Source organism: Pipra filicauda, unplaced genomic scaffold (assembly GCF_003945595.2).
Source record: "Pipra filicauda isolate LSUMZ 115617 unplaced genomic scaffold, ASM394559v2 scaffold80_size11013439_pilon, whole genome shotgun sequence".
Taxonomy (NCBI): Eukaryota; Metazoa; Chordata; class Aves; order Passeriformes; family Pipridae; genus Pipra; species Pipra filicauda.
The window spans coordinates 2,444,611-2,472,339 of NW_024104987.1; the positions used below are offsets into that span (position 1 = coordinate 2,444,611).

Sequence of the window (27,729 nt, forward strand, 5' to 3'; positions counted from 1 at the left end):
CAAACCGAGATGGTTCTTGCAAAACCAAGAAATAAAGATTAAATTTTTTTGTTTCCCAAACACCCTGGAAATGCCCAGCAGGAGAGAGTTCTTCATGCAAAGGCTTTGTCTTTAAGTGCAAAAGGGCATCTCTTATCCCATAGCTCAGTTCTAGCCCATATTTCAGCAAGCAGTGGGAGGTCTGATGCTGTCAAAGAGAAGTTTAAGCTTTGCAGGACACGTGGAAATGGTCAAATCTCTGAGAAATTCATTAATGAACAGTCCTGGACATAAAAATTGAGAAACTTTAAAGCTGCTAATGATACCCAAGGCAGAGCAAGGTCACCTGGAGCAGCTGCTGCTGCTGCAGAAGATGTAGCAACCTCATATTTAACATCAGCTTCACACAGAGGGGAAAAATACTTTTAACAAGTATTAAAGATCATCTCAGAGGTTCATTATTTATGCTTGCAAATTATTATGGTTATTACACAAACCCATCTTAGCACACTTTAGAGTCCAAGGGCTGGGGATGGACTTGCCCATCTCCTCCAGGCCTCAGTCACCTGCCCCAGCACCAGCTCGGCACCACTCCCCACTTCTCAAGGAAAACACCCTTTAGTCCTGCCCAGGTCTTTCCACCAAGGAATCCCACAAGTGGAGACATCCCAGGAGCAGGAAGGTGTCCCGTGAGCATTCCTGGTGTCCCCACAGGCAAACACTCATCACCTCCAGACTAAACAACAGCCACCCAGCAAAGGTTCCTGAGGTTCCCAGCCAAGCTGCTGCTTAAAAATGAAAATACACAGAGATAACAAAGCACATTCTGAACGAGTGTGTCCACGCTGCTGTACCTGGACTCGTTCTCACAACCTGGCTCTGTTCCAGCTCCAATGGGAATCGAGTCCTCAAAGAGAACAAACACCAATGGGGGAGAAATTCCTTGAACCAGCCACTTCTGGTGGTTTTAGCAGCACAAATGTATCTGCCCCCAGCGGCCACTTCCCCGAGGCAGCCCCACAGGTCCTCCCTTGGGTTGTTGTGGCATCTCCACAGCTGTGACCACAGTGATTCCTGCACCACCACCTTCCTCCCAGGGGCTGAAACCCTTTGAATTCTGCCATACAGAAAGTCCAAGTGTGGAACCAGACCGTGGCTTTTCCATTGAAATGTCTACGGGACAGAACTGCAGGTGACAGGGAGGTGGGTGTTGGTGACAGGGGCTTGGTGACTGGGATGGGGAGGAACGAGGGAAGTTCTCTCACCACTTCTGCCCCTGTGTCTGGGTTGTGTGTCTCGAAAACCCTTTGGTGAAGCTGCCTAAAATCCCTCTGGACAATGCTCAAAGCAGGGTCCCAGTGACAGGGTGGGTGAGTGGCTGGAGCTGCACCCACCATCCAGTTTGTAAATGCAGAGTTTTAGCCAAGCCCTAATTTCTGGAGAAAACCAAAAGCCAGGTGTTCACACAAGCATCAATAATATGGAAAAGCAGGCCTGAAAATCTGTTTTCCAAGCCCTTGTGAAGCCACAGAAAAAGAATTTAATATGCAAACAACACTTAAAAGCTGCTGAAGTTTCAACCAAAGGCCAAGGGAAGGGATGAGGTGGATAATGTGCTTTAGTTGTCTCCTTGAAATAAACTGAGCTGCTTCCCTGGCCAAGTGCCACTGGCTGCTCTTCCATCACTGCCACGAGAAACTGGATTGGAGGCAAATGGAGATGCTCCAGCAAGGATGGTGGTATGTCCTCTGTGCAGGACAGGGACGTTTCCCACACTTCCTTTATCTGTGTCTTCCCTCGTGGTTGTTTGCAATAACTCCTTGGAAACGGCAAATTTGAAATCTGTTTCCTTAACAACTCGTTTCAGGGCTGTCTGGGGAACAGAGCTGAGCCTGCCACGGGTGAGGTGGCTCCAGCTCCCGGCTTTCTTCCTCTTGTTTCGGTGCCATGGAGCTGCTGGGTCATTTGGTGGCCACTGCCACATCCATGTCGGACTTAAAGCATTATTTATTTTCCCTTTTTTTCCCCCCAGGAACCACATTTTGGGTCAGGAAGAGGGAAAGGCAAGAGGGAGAGCACTTTTATGCCTGTGATGGGTTTTGCCAACGCGTTTCAGAAACGACATCAGAGTAGGAAACCCTGAAACCCTGGCACAACACACGAGCAGACCATGCTGCAGTCACGGCTCACTTCGATTCCCAAGGCTCCCAAAGATGAGAAGAGCAAGGCAAGGCCTGGGCACAGCTTGATACCACTTCCACCCACATTAAAGTGCTGAGAATGTAAGGCACTGTCCTGCCTGGAGGGTGGCCCTGCCCCTGCACCCAGACACAACCCAGCAGCTGTCCATGTCCCAGCACCCAGCAGGGCCTCAGCACCCAGCCATGACCCAGCATCCAGTCATGTCCCAGCATCTGTCCATGTCCCAGCACCCAGCCATGCCCCAGCATCCAGATGTGCCCCACGTCCAGCTGTGCCCCAGTACCCAGCAGCGTCCCAGTACCCAGCCATGCCCCAAGCACCCAGCTGTGCCCCAGACATGCCCCAGCACCCAGTTGTGCCCCAGCTGTGCCCCAGACATGCCCCAGCACCCAGCTGTGCCCCAGCTGTGCCCCAGCACCCGGTCGTGCCAGCGCCTGCCCTGGGGTTTCTCCGTCGCAGGGCCCAACTTGCTCCTCTGACTCAACCCTGCAACCTGTAATAAACCCAGGGCAGGAGAGGCCCCAAACCAAAATAGCAGGGCAGAGCAGGGAGCGGTGGAGGTGCACCCAGTGCACCGGTGGCAGGGGTTGAGCAATGCCAGGGTTATTTGTGTCTCTGCTGCAGGAGCAGCTCCCAGCTGGCGGTGGCTGACATGGGTCAGCTCTGCCGAGGCACAAACACGGCCCAGACAAAGATCTCCAGCTCTGCTGAGAGGTAAATCACAAGGTCAGCCCTCCGTGCCTGCCTCGGGCTGGCCTCCAGCAGGAGACACTTCTGAGGGGAAGCTCTGGACAGCACAAAACGCTGGAAGAAGGCAAAGTACAAAGCTCTGCAACACAGACTCCAGGAGACTAATCCCTGGATCCTGCAGTGCAGACACACAGAGAAATGTCACCAAACCCTGCAAATATCAGAACCTATTTGCCCCCCTTTCAGTAAGCTCTGTATTTCAGTAATTCAATTTTGAAGGTAATTTCCTGATTCAGGCTAATCTCTCTTACTCTGCCCATTTTCCTCTCAACACACCCCACAAAAGGGCTGCAGGCTGCTGGGTTATTCATGTCAGCACAGAAACCAGAGGGATGCAATTTCTTCTTATCTATCCGCACATTTTGGTTAAGAGAGTCTGTCTGTCACTCTGATAAGAGTGCACCTCCAAATTTTAGAAGACCTTCCAAGGGCAAAGCGGAAGAGACACTTTGATAGAGGTTAGACATGAGATCCTGTGCTATGACAAGCACTGAACATGGGGTTGCAGGGACTCTGGGGAGGGGGCAGGGAGCTGATACAGCTTTGGGGCAGTTGTGTACCCTCCTGGAATCCCCCAGCAGGGAAAAATGAGCCCCTCCACAGCTCTAGCCCATAGGAGCTGCAGGGAGCACCGGGATAATCACATGCTGGAACAACCATCCAGCAGGTTTTGTGGGACACCAGCACCCAAGGCCAGTCTGGAGACGAAGGCTGGTCGTCTGATGGAGAGGATGATACAGAACAGCTGCACAGGAGAGGGCTGGGGAGTTCAGGATCATCTTTCATGTCTTGTGGAAGTCGCTGCCACATCACTGAGCTGTTTCGTGGGCTCCCACACGGGCTTGGACATTCCACTGCCAGGACTTTGGACTTCACTTCCCAACTGGGCTCTGCCCTGTGTGTTCCCTGCACCCCATTCCACTGTTTCCTTGCAGGGAATGTCGATATGAGAGGAAAAGGGCCTTCAGCACCTGTTTTCACGCTCACAGATCAGCAAAGAGCAGCCACATCCTCCCTTCTGATGTTAACAGGCAGGTGACAACAAACAGCTTTTCCAGATGATGTCCCTTCCCAGCCCAGATGCAGCATCACTTCCAATCTATCAGAGGAACTGCAGGCACAGCACAGGGCCACCTTCATGTTCCTGCTGGGCTGGTGCCAGGACCACACTGGTATCTGCAGATGTGACAAGGCCAGACAGAGCCCTCCCCTGGCATCCTGCACTGCCAGGCAGCCTTTGGATCAGCCAGCTTTCCTTCAGAAAACAGATGCAATGCAAAGCAGCCCTAAATCCATCCTACCTGAGGTGGGAGATGGTAGGTAGGAGCGTTCTGCCTGCCTACAGCTTTCAGCACAGAGTACAAGAGACTGGAATATTAAAAACCTTGTTACAACACTTTGGTTGAACTCATCCGGCGTGTGCATCGAGCTGCTCCAACCCCCATGGCCTGGGGGAAAGGGCACAGCTCCTCCCAGACTGCAGCACCTCCTGCAGACAGTGCAACATCCCCCAGCAGGAATGGCCCTGATGCCCCCGGGCTGGGAAACCTGCCCTCAGGGAATTCCACCCAGCCAGGGCTGGGCTGATCCCGGCACCAGCAGGGATCACAGCCATCCTCCTTGGAGCCAGGACCTCCCAGGTGGGTGAAAATGGGAATGTTCAGCTCTCTGCTCACTCACCCCAGCTGCAGGATGCTCTGTCAGGGACAGGCACTGCGAGGTGGTGGACAGGAGGAACAGGGCACCGGGATTTGCACACTCCAATTCCAGCAACACCCACCCCATCCACGGCCATGGAGTCAGTCAGAGAGTCACAGAACATCTCCAACTGGAAGGGACCCATAAGGATCTCACCAAGCCCAAGTCCCAGAGTTGCACAAGCCTTGTTTGTGTGCATGTCCCCTCGGCCTGGCACGGGGGATGTGTGCAAAATGAACTCAGACAAAAACACCTCTGTTGCCGTGGGCTCTGACTCACATCCACCAAGGCAAAGGACTTCCATGGATGAGGGCACTGGCAGCCACCAAAGGAGCAGCCCACATTGCACAGGGGGCACGAGGCAGCAGGGGCTCACACCACCATCCTGCTCCCCCCTGGCACCTGAGAACATTCACCCAAATCCATGGAAGTGGTTCAAGATAAGGATGGGAAAGCAGCACTGATCCCCACCAGGCTTGTGAGACACCTGAGACCCTCTTTAGCTGCAAGGAAACACATGCCTGTGCCAAGGCTGGGGCTGTGCCTGGATGCTCCAGAGATGCTGGATCCTTCCAGAGACCACCGTGGAGGCAGAAAGCAAAATGCAAACCCACAAAATGCAAAATCCAATGGTTTGCCCACACACATTCCCATCTCCAACAGCCTGACATAAATCCTACAGGGACCGAAGCCTCTTCTTCCTTCTCACCTTCCTTTGCTTAACTGTTTTTCCACCCAGCAGCTTAATTTCACAGGTGGCCCAAGCCTCCCCTCATCACACACAGAGGAACACCACTTGCACTCCTCTGTCCCCACCACGCCACCTCAAACACCCTCAAAGCCTGCAAATCACCCGTGGCTGCACAACAGGAGAGCCAGAGGCAGCCCGAGGCTCAGGGGAATCCCACTGGGGTCCAAGAGATGCCCAAAAGGACTTGGTTTTCTGCTCCTCGTGGTCGCTGGAGCTGGTTGCATCCCTCGTGGTGTTCCTGCGCCTCCAGCGCTCGGGCGGCCGCCTCCTCCCGCTGCTCTGGGAAAGACGTGATGGTGGTGGAGATCCCACGGAGAAACAGAGGCCCCTGGGGCCTCATGGCCCCTGGTACCATGAGAAATCCCAGCAGTGGAGCTCCGGGGGCAAGAGAAGGGGCAGGCACTCCCTCCAGCCCCCGGCACACCATAAATCATGCCCGTATTTTCCCTCTGCCAAGGTCCACCGGCTTCGCTGCCTCCCCATCCCAGAGCCTGTTTTCTTTGCTGCTTATCTCAAATTAGGAAATCCACAGGAATTGCAGGCTGGGGAAGCTGTTTGTCAAGAGCCTCCAGCCCCTCGTGGGGATTTTTTTTTTTTTATGAGGGACTTTTCATTTGGTTGCTGCTTTGTTTCCAGCCCTCCAGCCTGTCTGCTTGCAGTGGGAGTTCGCTGGAATCAAAACTGGAGAAAAGCTCTTGGAATTCACTGGACAAACAAAAGGGCTTTTGTGCAGGAGGATTTGGAGGACGAGGCTGCTTTCACTGCCACCACCTTCGTGCCTGTTTTCTCGGTGCCAAAGAGCACCTGCCCGTGGCACTGGAGGAGGTGGGCTCTGCCCGGGCACAGGGGGACGTGTGGGCAGGGGCACGGACACCTCCCACACCTGCCAGCAGAGGAAGAGGAGCACAGGAAGGCAAAGAGCTTTCCCAATGTTCCTGCATCGTGGCGTGCAAGGCTTATCCAAGCCTTTGTGCTCCCTGCCCCTCAGGAAGGCAGGGTGGGCTCTGCTCCTCGGGGCAGCAGCAGCACCCTGAAGGGTCTCCCTGTGCTATGGGTGCTCCCCGTGCAGCCCCACAGAGGAGGGGCTGAAGCTCCCACAGCAACGTGAGAGCTGAGGGGATGCTGAGGGTCTGCCCACGAACTGGGCATCATTCCCAGTGCTCCACTTGCTTTTTTTAACTTCCCCTTATCCACCAAGACTTCACCTCAGTGAGTGACCACACGCAGCTACGGGGCTCTGAGCGACTTCCCACACGAACAGCGAGCAGGCAGCAGCAACTGTCCTATATTTAACATAAAAGCAGGTGCTCCATCTGCCTCAATGCAAATCCTGCCACAATGGGGGCAGGATTTGCCTTAAATTCATGTGCCACAGCCCAGCTACAAACACTTCTGTGCTTCCCAAACCCGCTGCTCCCTGGGAAACCTGACACAGTGAACCTCATACAATCACAGAATCATAGAATATCCTGAGTTAGAAGGGCCCACAAGGATCATCGAGTCCAATTCCTTTCCCCATTTCTCTGCAGAGCCTCAACCCCCAATTTTCTTAGGGTGATAAGATCCCCTCCCCATCAGACACCCCACAGGCACCCTTTTGCTTGAGCTCTCCCTCCAGTTTCAATTTTGCTTTTCAGGTTTTTTTAATGTGCTCAGTGCACAGCTGGGATTTTCTCCCAGGGGATCCTGCAAAGTGTTTTTAGGGAAGCAGAGCGGGGGCCCTGCAGCAGAGCTTCACCTCCCCTGAAAAACCAAATCAGCTCCTGCATCTCCCCCAGCTGCCCAGCCCTGAGGGCTGCCCAGGAGAGGAGGGGCTGCTGTCCTGGCAGAGCCAGGGCCTCTTGGAGCTGTCGGATGTGCTGCCAGCACGGGAGATGCAAATTGCTTTGGAAGAGGAAGGTGACATTTCCACTCTCTGCTGTGCTGCACTCGCAGCCCTGTGGCTCCAGCTGGGAAGGCTCCTGTGCCTTGTTGGTGCTCAGATTTAAGCACATGCTCTAAGCCTGTCCTAAGTGCCAGGCTGAGAGGGATCTTGAGTGTAAAGGCTGTGCCAGACCGCTGGCTTAGCCTTTGCAAGAGCTGCAGCACGTCTGGGCACCTGCCACCTTCAGCCCCTTTTCCAGTCCCAAAAGGGACAACCCACACAGGGACACCGGTGGCTCCCCATCATCCCCTCCTGCGCCCGACGCTGCCTCGTAGCATCCACTGGCAAAGCCATGTGAGCAGGAGCTGAGGCTTCTTCAGCCAAAATGAGTCAGGAGGCTGGAACATGGGAAAAGCAGGACTTTGCTAAAGCTGGAGGGTGTGATGGGCCAGGCAGGACTCCCCTGGGGAGCTCAGCCAACAGCCCCTTCGGGGTGTCACCGTCCCCAGAGAAGCAAGCACAGAGATTCGTCCCCCAGCTCCTGCTCCCCACATGTTAGAGCAGCCCCACTTCTCCATGGAGATGCCTCTACCCACTGAACACCTTCCCTGTGGGGTACCTGTCCTGGTGTCACCACCCTCACAGCAGGATGGAATAAAATCCAGCTGGTACCACGGGGCAATCCAAGGCACGGCTTTATTGCTGTTACCAGGTGCTCCAGGCAGCCACAGGAGTCTCATTTTACCAAGCACAGATTGAATTTGTTCAGCATATTATAAATCTGCACATTTCAACTACACCTCTGTCAGACATCTACTGCTGATGCTCTGCATATAAAACCTGGGGTTATCATTTTCTGCTCATGAGGAAAGCCACCTTCAGCCTAAATGAGCAAGTTATGTTCCAAAGAGAGAAAAGTGCTCATTGATTTGGTCATTCTGTGAGTTATGAAGCATCAATAATATTTACAGCCAAATGGGAATATCCATGGAAATAGAGGAATGTGCCCTCAGTGACCATCCTCACCTTCTGTAGAAGTCCCTGGGGAGCAGGAGGACTATGTTAATCCACGTGTAGGTCAGAAATTAGGTGGCAACCTCACCCAGAGGTTTTCCTGCATTAGAGGAATGTCACAGCACCAGCAGCGCTGCCATGGAAGGAGGATCTGCTTCCTTGCCTGACATTTTGTCATGGGAAATTCTGGTAAAGGTTCAGCCAAACACTGTGCTTAATTTTTCAACATGGCTTTGACCAGCCTGACTTTGTGCTACCCTGTTAGACAGCTGTTCTTTAATGATTTAAAAGCTTATTTGCTTATTTGTATATCTGAATCATTAAAGACGGTATTTCATAGTTCTGGACAGTGCAGATGGGAGGAACTAACTCCTGCTCCCTCTGCTGGCAATGCCTCCAGCCAACGTGTAGGTCCTACTTTAAAAACATACAGGAGCACTATTCACAGGGAGAAGCCAAGGGAACTGCAGGAAAGCCAAACCCGTGTCCCCTCCAAGCCACCCAAGGCTCCAGCTCTGCAGCTTTGGGCACTGCCCCAACACCAGGACAGGACAGGAGGCTCCAGGGAATAACTGCCCTCCTGTTTATTGCTCTGTCAGCAATAACAGCTCCAGGAAACCACCGGCACACGGAGCTGCTCCACCAGCAGCAGCGAGTCTGTCCCACCACGGACAGAGCCTGGGCCTGCAAACACCTCAGCAGGGCAGGCTGGCACAGGCAGGGAGGCTCCAGGAGCTGTGCAGGTGAAGGTGGATGTGGCTTCCAGGGAAGCTCTTTAAAGTTCAAACTCATTGTAGCCCGAGGTCAGAGAGCATGACCTGCCAGACACCTGCTGAGAATCACGGAATATCCTGAGCTGGAAGGGATCCACAAGGAACATCAGTCCAAACCCTGCATGGGGCACCCCAACAGTCCCACCATTGTCCAAATGCTCCTGGAGCTCTGGCAGCCTTGGGGCTGTGCCCACTGCCCTGGGGAGCCTGTTCAGTGCCCCACCACCCTCTGGGGAAAGAACCTTTCCCTGAGATCCAACCTGAGCCTGCCCTGACACAGCTCCAGCCATTCCCTGGGGTCCTGTCACTGGTCACACAGAACAGAGATCAGTGCCTGCCCCTCCACTGCTCCTCAAGAAGAAGTTGCAGAATTCTATAAGGTCTCCCCTCAGTCTCCTCTTCTCCAGGCTGGAGAGCACACACTTGCTTGTGTGTCAAATACAGAGCAAGCAGTATGGAAAGAACAAAAGCCCTTCCCCAGTTTTCATCATGCCATTTTATCTCAACTTGGAAAACACACTGAAGAAATCCATTACAGCACAGCACTGTGGCACCAGGCAAGACTTCTCCTTTTTTCCCTAATAAAGTGTCCCTGACACAACTGGGCACATTTTTTTCTCTCCCCATATGTCCATGTGGATCAAAGCCCGTCAGGTCACATCTCTCCACCCAGCTTTCTAAACGAGGAGCTGAAAACACAAACCTCTCTTTATAAGCCTTTCTGTCAAAGCCTTCACAGAACTCCCCGTGCGAGTTTTGAGACTGTCACTGCACTTACACACACACACGCTCTCCCAAAACTGATCTTGCTTTCTGTGTGCAAGAGCAGATAAGCAGAAATGGGAAAAAAGAAGAGTAGAAATGAGGAAAAAAAAAAAAAAAGGCAACCAAGAGCAGCAGGATAGCATAAATCATGGACACAAATCCATAATGTCCATCCCACTTAGCAACCGGGACAAAATACATCCCAAACCTTGTAAATTCTTATGCGTGTGCTCAGCCCCAACCAAGCACATTCAGTCCCACTGACTCCTGCACGAGGGCTTGGATGCTCCAAGTTCAGCACATGCACATGTAGCTTCAAGATGAAAACACCAAAAAAAATCCTATTTAGCTTCTCCTTTAAGGGGAAAGAAAAAAAAATTCTTCAGCCCCTACTCATCCAAAACAGGGCCCTGCTTGGGTACAGCTGCTCCGACTGAACCTCAGGATTGCTCCTGCCTTTTTCAAAGAAGCTGCTGGGAAAGGAGCCCCCCCTTTGCAGGAGGTGCTGGCTGGGGAGATGCTGCACAGGATGGGCCCTCAAGGAGTGTGCTCAGAGGTGAAGTGAAGGGCTGATGACACTGGAAGTGCTGGCATTGTTCTGGTCTGGCTGCAGGAAGAGCCAGAGGAGGAATGCTCTCCTAGTGCAGGAAGCTGTTCCAGCCCCTTATCAGACATAAAGCTTCTGATTTCTTGCGGGGGAAGTACCAAATGTTTTTTGAGGGGAAGAAAAAAAATAGGAGAAAAAAAAAATAGGAGAAAAAAAAATGGCCTGCTTAGCTCCAAAGGAAGCTGCCCAAAGGCATGAATGAGGCTGAGGGGGTGCCAGAGGCAGCCTATGGTGCTGCCCAGCTCAGGGCACATTCCCCTGCTGCCACCCCAAAAAGACCTGCAGAGGTGCAAGCCCTGGGGTCCTTCTCTCTGCCAAATGCTGCCAATTCAGCCCTTCCTGCCTCCAGAAAAGCAACTTACTACTGATCATCCCTGAATGCAGCTCCTGTGCCGCCCTCCCCAGCTGCCAGGGGCTATTTTGGGCTCTCCCCCTCCAGTTCCAACGCTGTCGGGGGGCTGGTGTGGGATGTCCTTCCATGCACTGCACCAACCTGGTATTTCAGTTAATTTGTGGAACTGATTCCTTGGCAGGAATTCAAGTTTTTTCCGTAGAGATGTTCCAAGTTTTATTAGCAATGAGCAAATTGCTGGTGTCCTTGGGAAAGGTAAGGAAGTCAGAGTCTGTGTTAATTGCCTGTATTTTTTTCCAGAGGGTATCTCCCAAAGGACAAATCTGTGCCACACAGCACAGCTCTCTGGTTACACAAGGACCTGTCTATATAATAATGGTTGTCTTGGCTTATTGTAGAGATATCTGAATAAACTTCAATTTTACGTATATTCACTATTTTATCAGACTTTGTGCCATGTTTCAGCCAAGCACTCCCTGTCTCCAGCCTGGTTTCTCCTGGTAGGTTGTTAGAGGATTGTGGTTTTCATCTCTTAAGAGTTAAAAAGCAGAAAAATGCTTTGGAACAGGTCAAAACCCAACAGTATTAGAGCATTGCCTTTCTTCTGCTTTAATAGGCTACTCTGACAACCCTCTGCTTGTTAAATGAGAGAAAAATCTGTGGGCATGCAGTGAAGGTCAATCTTGTGGTTTTGGAAAGCATTTAATTAACAGAGTTAAGTACCAAGGTCTGCTTGGGAGGGAGTTCTGCATTAACCAGCATCTCTCTGTTCAGAGAAGCAAACCTGCAAGAGGAGACAGCAGGACACATCTACAGCTCCACAGCCCAAACTTCAGTGCTGTTCACATTTAACTACAGCAGCTTCCCTGTCCTGTTGCTACCTCCCAAATGTGGAAGGAGTCTGGAAATCCCAGCCAGACCCGAGTCTGCACCTCACTAACAGCAGAGTCCCAGCTGGCCAGACCCTGACCTTGTTCTGCAGGGGCTGGGGTGGCCCATTGCACCTTCAGGGCCTCTCAGGGCTGCCAGAGCCCTGTGCTGTGGTTTGTGCTTCTGCCTGAGGCACTTTTGCCAAGTGCTGAAGTTCAGTGCTTAAACAAATCTACTTAAGATGTAGCTTAGCCCAAAGGGGGTTTGATGACAGCGTGTAAAGTCCCTGTCTTTTCCTTCACCCAACTGGCAGAAGAGGATGGCTATTCTCAGCTCCTCCAGGTGTTCACTCCTTGAATAAAACTACAATAAATATCCCATATTTGTACTTTAACCCTGGGCAGCCACAGGCACAAACCCCACGGTCCCAGGCTGACACCTCCCTTCTAAAAGGCCACAGCATCAGCTGTCTGAGAGAAGGAATCAACCCCAGCCCTCACAAAGCCAAACTGGGTTTTATTTCTTCATACTTTTGCAGCACTGCAGACCCTAATTGCAGGCAATTAAAGCAGCCCTAGGAAAAAGGGCTGTGCTGAAACCAAAGCTGGGAAGTGTGTCTCTGAGTGGGGGCCAGCTGCCAGCACTGGAGAAGTGCCCTGGAAGAAGGAGCCGGTGCCCAGGGCCCTGTGAGGTGCTGCACAAACCCTCCACACAGAGCTGGTGCCAGAAGGGCCCTCTCATCTCATGTTCCCTGGTTCTTAAGTGAATCCTTCACCTCCTGCCTGCAGGTACTTGAGTCAGCCTGTGAATCCAGCGGGCTCTGACTGGGGCTCCTGCACACGGGAGGTGATGAGAGCAAACAGAATGGAGCAAATCCAGGGAAAGCATCACTGGATGGTTTGGGTTGGAAGGGACCTGAAAGCTCATCTCATTCCAACCCCCTACCATGGGCAGGGACACCTTCCACTAGCCCAGGTTGCTCCAAGCCCCGTCCAACCTGGCCTTGGACACTTCCAGGGATCCAGGGGCAGCCACAGCTTCTCTGGGCAACCTGTGCCAGAGCCTCCCCATCCTCCCAGGTGGGATTAGGATTCCTTCCTAATATCTAATCTAAACCTACTCTATAAAGTCAGTAATGAATGCTGGGTTTGCCTTTAAAATCCTCCCTCTCCCTTCCTTTTTGGTGCCAGTTCTTTGGGAAGGTCTGTCTTTGTCAGATGGGGACTTCCATCACTTTGGAGCTGTCAGAACAACAAAACACTTTTGAGTCCTTTTCTATATCTGACCTTGAACTACTGGAGAAGCAATAAACATTCATAAGATAAATAATAACGTGGAGTGAAGCTGTAATTTTTATAACTTGTTGCTCGAGTGTGAAATAAGCCCTGCTGAAAACACAGGAGAGAGGAAATTCGGGATCAGACCCCACTGCAGGATGAACACAGCCACAAAAACATGTTGCCTGGGACTTCTACAGAGCAGCCAGAGGATGCTCTGAGGCCATTTGGCACTGATAAGCATGTTTCACTGAGTGTAATTACATATTTTTGTTTAGAAAAAGATTCTCCTTGAAAAGCAGCTCCCAAGTCCGTGCTGATTCAGCCTTCATTAGAGGCCTCTTATTGCAGACACAGTGAAGTGTTGACTCCTGCACTGATTTGCTATTGCTGCCTTATCTTTGGCATCTCATCTGCAACTTCTGCTGGTTTTTTCTTTCCTTTTTTTTTCCCCCCACTGTTTCCATCTGAATGCAGTAAAAGTGGATGCTGCTCAGGCTTCAGTTCCCCTAATGATTTTTGATCTTGCCCGGGTGCAGGCTGAGAAAATCCAGCCTTGATTATAAAATTGCAGGCTAAGTAGGCTAACAAAACAGCAACGGCAAGAAACTGGATCAGCTTTGCTCTGTGAACTTTTCCTGCTCAAATAAGGGGAAAAAAAAATGCCTTTTTCTCTTACAAATATGAAACCCTACCTCAGCTGCAGAGGCTGTTTGCAGCACTCAGATTCCTGCAGCCCAAAAAAGCCACAGCCGCTGCTCCTATAGCAACTGGGAGTAGCCAGAGCAGCTCCTGCCCCAAAACCCTCTCCTGGTGCCATCAGATGCTGCTCTGACCGTGCCTGCACAAATTCAGGCTCCTGCCTGACTCTGGGATAGCAAATCCAGAGGGATGTTCAGCCCCACCAGCAGACCAGGATGCACGAGTGGCTTCTCGGAGCTTCCACAAAGGATGTTCTGCACCTTGTCTGCACCATCTCCAAAGGAAAGGTGACTCAGAAGTGCTTTAGCACTCCAGAGACTGTCATGGTGGGATGAACCCTCTGAAACATCAACGGGGTGTTTGGAATTCCTGCCTGAAAAGAGTGAGGTTTGAAGGATAGGTTTAATTCTGGCTCTGAGGCGAAAGAAAGCCCTACAAGCAACAGTCTCGAGACTTCCCCTCTCCAAATTGCTTTTTACTGAGCCAGGGTTACTGAGCAGGGGACACTCTTCCATTCACACTTGTCAAAGTGCAGAACGCTGTGGATTTGGAAAACAAAAGCAGAAAAAGCCCCAAGTTTTTGCGCAATGAGCAGATAATGGAAATTGCACTGAATGGCCTTCACCACTTTGCCACCACAGATCATAATATCTGTCATGGCACAGCTCCAGGCTCCTGGATCTGCCTTCCTGCTAACACTGCTCTAGCTGATAATGCTAATCCCTTAAACTATTCCCAGACAGGCCCTAAGGAAGGGAGTGAAGTAACTCTACAGGTAATGAAACAGATTTTTTTTTTAATTATAGCTCCGTTCATGTCTAAAATTAAAACAACAGTCCTGCAATTTATCCAGGCACTGGAGACTGACTCAACACTCCACACAATAATGCTGCTGGTGGCCAAGCTGCCAACTCCAATGCACCTCAAAATAGTCCCCCAAAACACGAGTGAATGCAGCAAGGGACACCTGTGTGCTCAGGTGAGTCATTCTTACCCAGAAGTACCTGTGCCACCCGCTGCCATCAAAGCTGGGACCGGCCCAGCACGTGAAGTGCAGAGCTTTGCTTTTGGAGCTGGAGCAGGAGCAGCCCTGTGGGCAGGCTGAGCATGAGGAATGCAAGTTCATGGGGTGAAGGCATGGAACCCCACGGGGAAGGGTTGGGAATCCTGACCAGGACTGGGCTGTGGTCCTCCAGGTGCATTTGCAGAGGGCTGCAAGGCCATCCCCACTCCTGTGCTAGCAGAACTCCCATACTGGTCTTCTGTCTTCCAACTTAAAAAAGGGATCAGAGCTTTTTTCAGGTGTGTTGGTTTTCGATGCTTTTCTCAGAGGCTTCTATAGGTGTTGCTACAGCTCTTTTCAGCAGGAGAAAACGGACAAGTGACAACAAACACAGGTACTGTTTGGAGGAAAAAAGGCAACTTTTCAGTCACCTTGTGTATTTGCAACTACAGGACCCAGAACTTGCAAACCTGTGTTCCAGTAATGCCAGTGCTCTGGGAGGAATGAGGTGTCTCATCTCCCTAAATTACTCCTGTGGTTTTAATTGAGCATCATTTGCTTCACCTTAGCAGCTTGTGTGTGTGTCACAGGAGGGAACTCACCCTGAAGGAACCTTGGAGTTTTTGGTGACTGAGGTAACAAACCAGCAGCACTCGGTGTGGCAGCGAGGAGAAAACAGCTCTTTGCTCCTTTTTCCCCTGCAACTTATCACTTTTATTGCTATAATTGCTTCTACAGTTTAAGCTTTTCAATGCTTGTGTGCTGTCCCTGCCAAGCACTGGGGAGGTGCTGCCCTGACCAGCACGTTGCTGCTGTCGTGACATGTCAGGACATGGGGACAGGGCACCCTAAAAACGCCTCCTTAGGGCTCTGCAGGGGTGCAGACAGCAAAACACAGCAACTGCAGGGGCCCAGCCAGGTGTCTCAGCTCCCCGGGCACAGCAGTGATTTGGTTTATGCCAAACATCATCTCCAGCCAAAAACTCTCTACCCCAACCAGCTGGTTTTCCCTCTTCCCCTGCTGGTTAATTCCTCCAGCCTGGCACTGCACGAGGCTTTTAAACCTCTTTATAAACATTTGCCCCCTCTCAACCCAAAGCAGGTCCACAGGCACTCCCATCCCTGCAGCAGAGCAGGCAGCACACGCAACAGGGCGAAGCTAATTCAACAGGGTATCCTTAAAAAAAATAAATACATTAAAAATAAATCAACAACTCCAACCGAAATCGGCTGTTTGCTGCTAGTCCAGGCTTTGCTAGGCTTGTACCTGGCTGACCATGTTCCCTGTGCCCTTGCCAGGTCCTGTGTCATGGGAGTGAGTGTGTGAGTGGGGAGAAGCTGAGGTGGTGCTGACGAGGCAAAATGCACATTGCACAACCCACAGGAGCTGCTCACGGGTTAATCTTACACCAGCAACAACCTGCCACCTACCTAGGATTTAAAAAAACAACAACTACCACCGTTTAGCCTCTACATCTGCTCCACTGAGACTTCTAGCTGGGGGGTTGAGGGGGGGGGAAGGAAAAAAAAAGAGTGTTTCACATAAAACTGTAATATTTTGAATAGGTGCAGGGCCTGTGGTCAAAGTCCAGAGGGTACACACTCAGCCAGCATCACGTGGGACGTGCTGCTCATAATCTCAGTCTTCCCTTTGCAGCTCAAGCACAGAAAACTGCATTTGAAACCACAAAGTCGAAGATCAACGGGCAGCAATATTTAGCTTGAGCATCGCTCCTTTCCATGTACTATTTCTGAATCAGTGCTCTAATGGGAACTGCTGCCCCTCCCCTTTTCTTCTTCCAGTGGAGAAATCTGCATATTTGCAGGTGGCTTCTCCAGTGTGGGATTCTCCAGGGAGTGATTCCCCCCGTCACAAGGAACTTGGGAGACTCTTGGATACATCTGCTGCCACCGGAGTTCAGATTTACAGCCTCAAACTGTGCTTAGCTTGTCATTTATATGGACTTCTGCTTTTGTTTTCCCCCTCTTCCAAAATCATATCCTATTAGTCATGACAGCCAAATGGGCCCTGTTTGGGCAGCAATTCAACTTCTCCTGAGCTCCCATCAGCATCAAGTCCCACTTGTCTAGAATGGGCTCACCTCTGAAGGTGAGGAACAGGCTGCAGGGACCTGCTGTGCCCAGGGAATTTTGCTATGGATTGCTCCATCCAACAAAAAAAAAATATCATTTTGCAACTTAGGGAATGAAGGCAGGAACGAGCATGGGGTGAAAGGCATATTTGAACTGTATTTTATATTTTGATGGACTCTTGGCGAGCCCATCAGCGTCCAGGTAACTTGGCTGAGAACTACGAGCACAATGCTGGAGGCAACTGCTCATTCCTACCATGGAAAGGCCCCGAATAAAACTGTTGCTTCTGAATTCCAGGGGGAGTTTTGACCTTTGCAGCCCATGCTGTGGTTGTGCAGGAGGCAGATCAGCTCTGCTTGCTCACGTGGCACAGGTAGGGTCCCCCTGAACTAGGTGAGATTCCTTGCAGGGAATAAGCCTCGTGCAGGAACAACCCTCCTGCTCACATGTTCCCCTGACAAGCTGCACCAAAAAAAAAAAAAAAAAAACATTAATCTCTGGCAAATTCTCAGAACAACTTTGGAAAGGATTCAAAGCAGGGAGAGGGTTCAGCAGCTGGCTGGGGCTCTGGGCTGTATTTTAGAGAGCTGACGAGGAACCTCCTGTGCAGCACATGAAAGCTGATCCCGAAACACAGATTATGCCTCCCTTAATTCATCCCGAAGAACGACACCTCTGGTGCAAAGCCCCGGAGCTGAAACCCCTTCCCAAGCAAAACCTCGGCCTGAACAGCTGAACTTGGAAAAGTTATCCGTGTAAGGAATTCCAGCTCAGACACTGGGATTGCAGAGCACGGGATGGACGGAAAAGGGACTCAAGAATGATGCCATTCATTGGGATCGTGTTTTGTGGGTTGGCTACTCCTGTTTTCCCTTTTTCCTGGTGCCGAGGAGGATGGAGAAGGACAGGGCTGGGGAGCACGGAGGCTGAGCAGCCCCTGGGGAGGGTGGGCTGCAGGGCCACCAGCACAGGTCCCTGCCTGTCACCAGCTCTGCACACTCAGGTTTTCCCACTCTGAGGTTTTTTGGGGACCCTCGGGCAGCAGCTGCCCCCCCTGCCCCTCCGAGGGTCTCCCAGGGACCCCCCAGCCAGGGGCAGAGTGCTGTGGGTATCACCAGGTCCAACCCTGCATTATCAAACTTCCTTGGCTCTTTCTGTCGGAAACTTTTACAATTCCCTGCTTGGCTGGAAAAGATGACTGCAGCAAACCCAAATTAGGAATAAATTATACAACAACTTTACATTTTTCTTACAAAGGAAAACTGTGTGGCAAGAGCTGTGCAAGCACCTCCTTCCCCATGTCCTCCCTGCAAGGATTACTGGGAGAGGCCACTGACTTCACAGATGGCTTATTAAAAAAAATTAAATAAATAAATACAACAAGAGGCAGACCCCAAACCCAGTCTGGGACCTGCTCCCACCGGGCCATGTGCTGCCTCTCACCCCCCCAGTCCCAAATATGTGCGAGGGCTGCAGGATGCAGGGAGAGCCAAGCTGCAACATCCAATCCAAGCATTTAAAAGGCTCCAAAAGCTGCATCTGTGTGGCTGCTCGCTGACATATGGGCATCTATTTTCACAATGAATGGCCGGAGCAACTCCTCCTTAAACCTCTCCGCCTGCTCTTGCAGGGGCTGTTGCATTCCCACAGCATTTTTGCAATATTAAATTCTCCACCTCCTCCCCCCTCCCTTGCAGGACACAAGGCAGAGCCGCTCCGGAATAACCACCGAGTTAAACGCGAAGAGCGAGCGCTCGCCACCACGCTGGCAAAAATAAATCACTGCTGTCCCCTTCCCAAACCTCCCTCCCGCTGCCTCCGGGGGGCTGGGCCCCTTTCTGCCCTCCTGCAGCTCCTAAATGCTCCATTTCTGCCCCTTTGCAGCCTCCAAGTGCTCGATTCCTGCAGCTCTCAAATTTTCAACTTCTGCCCTTCTGCACCTCCCAAATGCCCCAATTCCTGCCCTTTGTGCAGCTGCTCAATGCCCAATTTCTGCAGCTTCCAAATTCCCCCATTTCTGGCCCTTTTGCATCTCAACTTCCTTTTGCATTCTCAACTTGTGCCCCTCTGCAGCTCCTAAACGTTCCATTCCTGCAGCTCCAAAACGCTCCGTTCCTGCAGCTCTCAACGTTCCATTCCTGCCTTTCTGCAGCTCCCAAATGCCCAATTCCTGCCCTTTTGCATCTCCTAAACGCTCAGTTTCCACCCTTTTGCAAGTTCTAAATTCTCAACTTCTGCCCTTCTGCAGCTCCTAAACGCTCCGTTCCTGCAGCTCCTAAACGCTCCATTCCTGCCTTTCTGCAGCTCCCGGATCCCCGATTCCTGCCTTTCTGCACCTCCCAAATGCTCCATTCCTGCCTTTTTGCACGCTCCGAGCGTCCTGGTGTGACAAACCCCCGCTGCTGCCTCTGACCAAAAGTTACCAAATATTAAAAGGGGGGGGGAGAGGAATGGGTGGAAAATGATCTCAGCCCTGGCACGAGAACAATACTTTCCCATGGAAACATAGGTATATATTTAATTCCTGGTAACTCCACTCCAGTTTCACCTTTCATCTCCTCCGCGGACTTGTCTCAAAGTTTGCTTTAACCCCGCACCGAGCGCGGCTGCAGCTGCTCCTCCAACACCCCCTTTCCCTGCGTCCCGGCCGTGCCAAAGGCGGCCAGGGCTCGGTAATCCCGGGAGCGGATCCCGGCTGGAGCCAGCGCGGGGCTGCTGCGGCGCAAGGGAGCAGGAAATGCGGCGGGAGCTGCACCGGGAGCTGCACCCCCGGGACACGCGGGCGTGCAAACACGCGTGCACCCGCACACTCGCATGCACCCGCACATGCAACTGCACGCTCACATGCACGCGCACATGCGATTGCACGCGCACATGCGACTGCACACCCGTGCACACGCACATGCAATTGCACGCTCGCATGCACCCGCAGCCGGCGCTGCACCCCCGAGCTCTGCGGGCGTGCAAACACCCGTGCACCCGCACTCGCACCCGCACTTGCAGCCGCTCCTGCACACGCGATTGCAGCCGCTCCCGCACACGCGATCGCGGTGCACATGCAAAGGCGCGCAGCCCCGCACACGCACACGCACATGCACACGCACACGGCCGTGCAATTGCACCCGGCCGAGGTCCCGCCGCCGCCCCCGCAGCCCTCGCTCACCTCGGGGCTGAGACATTGTCCCCCGCCTGGCCTGGGGGGAAGGGCGCGCACAAAGACTTCCCCCGTGCGGCTCCTCCAAAAGGGGCGAGTTGCCCGAACAAAGATGCGGCGCTGCGGCCCCGCTGTCCGCGGCCAGCCCCCGCCTGCAGCGGGGCGGCGGTGGCGGCGGGGCCCGCGGGGCTGGGCCGTGCCCGGGCCGGGGGTCCCTGCGCGGGGCCGGCGCGGCTGCACCTACATGATGGGCCGGGGCGGCCGCCCCGGCCTCGGAGCGGCGGGGGCGCGCACTGCGCGTGCGCCGCGGCCGCGCTGCCTCCTGGGGGATGTAGTTCTGCTGTGCCCCCCGCCATGGCCGGCAGGGGGGGCGAGAGGGGGGTCCTGGTGGGGCGGGGGGGGTTCGACCCGCTCCGCTCCAAACCACGGCCCTATTTTCTGTTTCCAAACATCCCTTTTCTGCCGCTCCTCCTTCAATTTTTTCTTTTTTTCCTTTTTTCTTTTTTTGTGTTTGTTTTTTTTATTTTTCTTTTTTCTTTTCTTTCGTTTTTCTTATATCTTTTTTCTTTTTTCCTTTTTCTTTTTTATTTTCTTTCTTTTTTCTTATTTCTTTTTTCTTTTACTTCTTTTTCTTTTCACTTTTACTCCTTTTTTCTCTTTTATTTCTTTTTTCTTGTTTCTTTTTTCTTTTTTCCTTTTTCCTTTTTTCTTTCTTTTTTCTTTTTTCTTTTTTTTTTTCTTCTTCTTTTTTCTTTTTCTTTTTTCTTTTTCTTTCTTTTCTTTTTTCTTTTTCTTTTTTCTTCTTTCTTCTTCTTTTTTCTTTTTCTTTTTTCTTTTTCTTTTTTCTTTTTCTTTTTTCTTATTCTTTTTTTTTTTTCTTTTTTTTTCCCTCTTTTTTTCTTTTAATTTTTTTTTCTTTCCAGAATCTTACTTTTGCATTCCCTTGGAATCAGGACCTAATTCCTGAAGGTGTAATACAAGGAAGAGCCAAAGAGAATTATTAATTTGTTATTTATAATCAGTGACAGTTCCATTAAAGGTTTCAGCTGATATGATGTTGAATGAAGCAAAATCACCAGTTTTAACATATTATTCTACAGTGTGGAAATGGATATATTTCCCATTTATTTTCTTATGGATATAAGGTATAAAATCCAGTGAAAACGTTGCATGGAGAGCATGGATGGGAGTGCAAGCAGTGCTGCCACCTCTTCCTCGGGCTGGAAGATGTGTATTATAACTGATTTTGATACCACACCTCCGTTTCCCAGCTGGCCCCAGGCAGTGAAATCACACTGGTGTGGCCTTGCCACTTTTAGCTGCAAGGGCCAGATTCTGAAGGAGGTTCAACCCTCAACTAGGGACCCGTGTGCAACTTCCCACTGTTCAGAGGCTTTCAGGGATGAGGGAAATGAGATGCTGTGCGTGGTCCTTCCTGCCAAACTTCCAGCTAGAGCAAATCCTCACAGCCAAGCAATAAATCCCCAAAACGAAAGGGTTGTGATGGCAATGCTGACAGACCCTTAACTCACACCTCAGCAATGCCAGCCTTGCCACTCAGTACCCGTGAGCTGAACCAGCATCGGGGCAGGATCCCCCTGGGAGCCAGAGCCCTTGTCCTATAAAGTTGTGCTGCAAGGCTCTGGTTTTTCATTGGATTTTATAGCGTTTCTAACAAATTTTGTTGGTCAAACTTGCATGCAGGGTTTTCTTGAGGCTTTTGGATGGCCATTGGAAGATCATCCATTGAATGTTATCAAAACCCAGTTGCTTTCATAGAATTTCAGTCAAGGGATATCGTGAGTTGGAAGGGACCCACAAGGATCATCCAGTTCACCTCCTGACCCTGCACAGGACACTCCCAAAAATCTCACCATGTGCCTGAGAGTATCATCCAAACCCTCCTGGAGCTCTGGCAGCCTTGGGGCTGTGCCCACTGCCCTGGGGAGCCTGTTCAGTGCCCAACAACCCTCTGGGGGAAGAACCTTTTCCTGAGATCCAACCTGACCCTGCCCTGACACAGCTTCAAGGAATTTTGGTGTCCTTGTTCTCCACAATTTCCTGGAGCTCTGCCATGTGCCCTGCTGGCTCCCAGGTGCCATCAGGTGCCCTGGGATGTCCCTGTCACACGGAGTGCTCAGCAAACCCCGTGTCCCACCAGGAGCACCCAGCAAAGAGCATAATGGCGATTTTAACTTTGTTTTTGATGTTTTCACTATTCCCCCTTCCCAAAGGTGTGCAGGGATCCAGGATCCCACTGCAGTGCTGCCTTCCTCAGTATTAGGGCACCCCTGTACAGCGCCCTGCTAGTGCCAAGGGGAATTTTCTCCCAACTTTCACGGGTTTAGGCTGCGCTGGGACCTGCAGAGGCTTGTCCTTCTCGTGTGCTGCTCAGTGGTTCGTGTGTGCAGGGTTGGAGGGGGTGTGAAGCTCGGCCAGAGGACGAGTCCTGACAGGCTGCAGCAGGACCAGGAAGTGCAGGGGGAGGCAGGGGCACATCACCCCCAAACTGGGGGGCTTCCCCCAGGGTGTGAGGGCTGCAGCCTTCCCCAGTCCCTGCAGGATGCCCTCCCCTGCCCTGGAGCCGAGCAGGGACGTGGGTGGGTGACACACGTAGGTAGGACTGGACTTGAGATCATCCCAGTGCTGTGATCTGGTTACTGTCAGCTCTGAGTCATAGAGTGGTTTGGGTTGGAGAGTATCTTTAAAGGGCATCTAGTCCAACCCAAACCATGGGCAGGGACACCTTCCACTAGCCCAGGTAGGAGAAATCCGTCCAGCCTGGCCCTCAACTCTTCCAGGGATGGGGCAGCCACAGCTTCTCTGGGCAACCTGTGCCAGTGTCTTGCCACTCTCACTGTATAAAATTTCTTCCAAATATCTAAATCAAGTGCTACCAAGTCTCTTCATTACCTTTACTGTTCACAGCTGCTCCAGCACAATGCCCTGCCTGTTTAGGTTTCCCTTGTCAGACCTGGTTCTTACTAAAATCTACATTCTGCAGAGAATGTGACCAGATCTCCTTTGTCTAGGTGGGATTTCATGTCTAGGGAAAGGGAAGTGAAAGGGAAAGGGGAAGGAAAAGGAGAAAGAGAAAGGGAAGGGGAAGGGGAAAGGGAAGAAGAAGGGGAAGGGAAAGGGAAAAGGGAAGAGGAAGGGGAAGGGAAAAGGGGAAGGAGAAGGGGAAAGGGAAGGGGAAGAGGAGTTACTGCAGGGGGAATCCATATGGCTGAACAAAGAGATCCAACTTCTACATTTGGGTCTGGCCATAACTTTTCCCTCCAGTGCTTACTCCCTGTCTACAGTCCTTCAAATTTCCTGCATGTTCTGATTTATTTATTCCTCCTTCCAGCTCGTTCCTGCATTGCTAAGGGACGAATTTACTGCAGAGAAATTGGACAAACACGCTGTGCTTTCAGGGCCCTACTGAAAAAATCTCCTCTCTGCGCCTGCAAACAGGAGATTTGCACCCAAATATGTGTTTGTTTTAGGCACAACATGGTTTCCAGCACTTGCTTTGATCGGGGCGCTTGGAAGCTGAGCCGGGTCACGCGTTGGGTTTGTCCAGGGAAAAAACAATTAGAGGCTTCAGTGTCAGTGTTTGTGTGAACGCTCACTCGGGGGGGAATTAATCCCAGGGCTCTGTCCACAAACAACAGCAAGTCCCAAACTGTCCTGCTTTGCTCCTGCAGGACCATTCTGAAAGGTTGTTTCTGTGTTTCAGTTCCTTGCACCTCGGTGGGGAGAGGGGTGTTTTCCCCCTGTCCATCTAAGAATTATTTGGAAAATTCAGATGCTGGTCTTCTGTGGTTTATAACTGTTGTAATCACAGATTACAGGGAACAGAAGCAAAACTGGTGTCCTAACACCTGTGTTGCCTCTTTGTGCATCCTTGAACACCAAGACCAGGCTTTTGGGCTCAAATCAGGGTTTTCCCAGCGTGTCACACAGTGTGAAGGTGCCGTGGCTGTTGCTCTGAAGCTGTTGTGTGTTTTGGGTGACAGCCCTGTGCAGGGTCAAACAGAAGTCCTGGTGCCTGGGAAATGGGATCTTCCAAAACCCATACCTTTCACAAATGAAGAAATCAAGCAGAGGAGCTTGGTGAGCCAACTTCCACGGAGCAGGAGGTGGGATAGGCTCCAGCAGGACCTCTGCAGAAGGACCCAGGGGCTATTTCAGGTCTCTTCGGTTCTGCTTTGTGTTTTGGTTGGGTTATGGTGCTTCCAGCCATCACCTCCCTTCATGGGAATGGGAGCTGTGGGGAAGGAAGGATATTGTGGGACAAACGTGGCGAGGGTTTGGCTTGGTGTGTCCTGTGAGGGTGACAACAGCTTCTAGAGACAACAGGCAAGGCAGTGACATTGTCGAGTGTGATCCCATCCCCTGGGCAGCATCCTCTGAGATTTCCCACTGTTTTTTGGCTGAGGAAGTGGTCAGTTCCCACAGACCCTGGGGACAGGCAAATGCCAGCCATTCCCTGGCGCTCCCGAGGTGCAGAGGCCTCACACTGAAGCTGAAAATTAAAAATAGTAGGAATAATCACACTGAAGGCTCTGCCTCCTATGGGGCAGCAGACAAGGCAGGACTCTCTGCTACAAAAGACTGCAGGAAGTTTTCCAATACACGAGGGACCAGCTGGGAAAGGGGATGCTCCCGAAGGATGTCTGGGGAAGGAGCTTGAAGAAAAGCCAAAGCAAGCAGAGGGTGCAGATGCCGGGGAGGAGAATTCGACCGGGGGAGAGAGGAGGTGAGAAACAATGAGCTGTCCTGAGCATGAGCCGCTCATGGGAGCAGAGACCATCTGCTCCTCAGGGGCTGAATGGGTGATATCCTGCATTCCTTTGTTCCCCGGGTTACAGGGAATTGCAGGCTGCAGGCATTTAAAGCCAAACACAGTCCCCGAGAGTTCAGCCACAGCTTACCTTTTGTCTGAATTTCCTCAGTCTCCTCCTCCTCCAGCCCTTAGCTCCCTGCACGTTTTTCCACCTCCGAGTAGGTGGATGGAAGCCCAGGAGGACGTCGCAGTTCTCAGGAGTTAAACAAACTCTGCTGCCCCGGGTGGGATGTTGGTAAACAGGGTGGGATGTTTGTAAATTCGTTTTTGTAGCTTTAGCTGGAAAGGTGGGGAATTGGGAGAGGATAAAATAACCCAAGAAGTACATGCAGCTCATAAAAGAGGCAGAGGCCAGTGAATAAAAATCACTTTCAGGTTAGTAATAATAAGGTCTCAGAGGCATAAATCAGGCTGGATAACAATGATGGGTTGAGCAGACCCTTCCAGGAGGGGTGAGGGTGATGCTTGCTGTTTGTTAACCCAAGAAGAGGGACAGAGGTGGAGGTGGGGAGCCAGGTAGGATTTTTCAAATCTTTAGAAAAATATGAATTCAATGCACAGATGAACTAAAGCAGCCTCATACCTCTGGAAATCATTGTCTTGTGGGATGGGAGAAAAGGTGTTTCTATGTGGCCTGTCTTACACTGCTTGTCCCCCCTTGTGAGCCTTGCAGTCCTGCTCTTGGGGATGGTTTTGTCTCTTGCAAAAAGCCTGAAATTTTACCAGACACGTATTATGTGGTCACCTTTTTGCTGCTGCACAGAGATGTCCGTGCAGAAACCCCCCCTCGAAGGTGCCACTCCTCTGTCACCTGTTGGGGTTGGGGCTGTCACGAAGGGGCAGAGTCACAGCTGCTTTTTCCTTGGCTGCTGCTGTGGGTTTTAATGCTGCAGATATTGCTGGGGTTTTTTTTACTGTTTGCATTTCCTCCTCTCTGCACTCCCTGCATCTCTCTCTGTGTACAATAGATTCTCTGTTTACTTTGGTGCAGTAATGGACCCAAATGCATCCTTCAGGCTCCTGGGAGCACTTAGCCCAGACTTCAGTCGCAGCCCTTTTGTGTTTGCTGCATTTGCAGGGCTGGCTCTGGGTCACATCCCCAGCCTGATGCTGTGCCACGGGCTCCCTGTTCACGGCCCTGTGACTGCTCAGCTCTGCCGGGGGCAGCTGGAGGCTTCAATATCTTTTAGGGTCAGATCCATCACCTTTAGTCCCCGTGGTTTTAAGATTTGCAGGCCTCTCGCCAGGCATTGTTTGAATGCCCAGTGATTTCACCCCGAAGACAGGAGCAATAAAGGACATTCAGAGTTTCCTAAATTCTGCCCAGTCATCCATATCCCAGCCCTTTCACAAGGCTGAGTGCAGCGCCACATGTGCTGCTCTGAGGGATTTTTAAATTACTCCATCAAGGTTCCTCTGAAGTCAAGGCATCTTTAAATCACATTCAGTACCAGCCAGACTCTGTTTGGGGAGGGATCCTCCCTCCTTCCCGGGAAGGCAAAGGTGGGAGCAGGACCCCAATGAGCCAGAGCTGGAGCCCCCAGCCCCGTAGCATCATTGGGTGACACTGCATGAGTCACTGGTGGCTGGGTGGAGGTTTGGGATCAACAGTCCCTCATTCCTGGATGACATTTGGGATTTTGGGGGGAGGGCTTCACCTCGGGGCACTGCTCTGCACTTTAGGCTTTGTTTCTTGCTGGTTTTCCCCCCCAGTTCCCTCCCTCCACCTTTTTTCTTCCAGCAAAATGAGTTACAGGCTCGTTCAACAACACAATTAAGGGTTTAATCACAAACTGCTCATTGCTCTGGATCCCCACAGATGCAGATCCATGTCTGCACATGCTCCTGCACGGGGGGCTTTCTGCAGGAGCCTGGGTCCCACCCAGGGCTGAGCATCTCCAGGAGGGGTCCAAGGGCTCCTCTGTGCCAGAGCAGAGCTGCCCATCAGCTCTCCGGGGCAGGGATGATCTCCATCCCTCACTGTGAACAACAGCCACCACGAGAGTGGTTTTGTCGAGGTGGTTTAATAAACCTTTGTTATATTTGTATAACTCCTGGGGCAATATGATCTGGAGTTAATTACTGGAGCTGGTTTTCTTTGTGAATACATCTGAGGAGTTTGTCCTTTGCGCTCCTGTTTAACACAATACAAATTTGGGTGGTTTGGTGCAAACACTGGCACCAGGGAGGCTGGGACCTGACACTTGGAGACCTTAGACACTGAAGGGGAAGGTGGCCACGAGCCCTGAGTGGCTTTGCCAGAGGCTTCATCTCTACATGGCAAAATCCCTGTCTGGGATGTGTGTTCCTGATGATATTTGGGATATGACTGCAAAGCTACACAGTGTCCCAGCCAGCCTGAGATTTGGAGGGAGAACACCAGGAAACTCCCAGTATGGAGCATGCAAGGCAAGGAGAAACCGGGATATTTAGGGATAGAAGCTGAGGCTTCACCAGCAGCCAGGGAGAGGAAGGAGGAGGAGGAATCCACTGCAAAAATGTTCTAAAACATGGTGGAATGAGGCTGAGGAGCTCCAAAAGTGAGACTCTGAGAGCAGCAATGCTAAATAAGGACAGGTAGTGCCTCTGTCTGAAGGGATATTTTTATTGGGATGGCAGCAGGAAACATAATTTTCTTTAGCTGACATGTATATCTGGAGTGTGTTGCAGTACAGAGTCAGCCAGTGTTGTGTTTTTTTAAAGAGGGAAATCATATTTCATAAAACATCCAGAAAAAAATCACTGGGAAGGGAACACAGCTGGAGGTGGGCAAGTGGCCACTGGCCCAGGGGATGCTGCCATGGACAATGGCAATTCTGATGAAAAATACCTGTTTTCTGGCACGTCCCCATCAGGGTTTGGACATGTTTTCCCCCTCCAAACTCTGCTGGTTTAAAAGAGGCACTTTGGTTTCTTTTTTTTCTACAGACATGAGCTATTATTCATGGCCAGAATGAATATATGTTTGTACCCATATGGCTGTAATTACAGTATTCTATGTGCATTCCATACAATGTATATATTGTATATTGTGCATTAT

The 27,729-nt window shown here is 51.4% G+C and overlaps 1 protein-coding gene across 1 annotated transcript in view; it reads right to left on the reverse strand.

Moving 5' to 3' along the window:
• Window positions 1-20,077, reverse strand: part of MAP2K6 (mitogen-activated protein kinase kinase 6) — a 44,805-nt gene extending 24,728 nt beyond the window's left edge. The window contains exon 1 of the mRNA XM_027736546.2: window positions 19,865-20,077. Coding sequence (XP_027592347.1) covers window positions 19,865-19,880 — 16 coding nt within the window. The 5' untranslated portion in view covers window positions 19,881-20,077. The remainder of the gene's footprint in view (window positions 1-19,864) is intronic.
• Window positions 20,078-27,729: the final 7,652 nt, after the last annotated feature.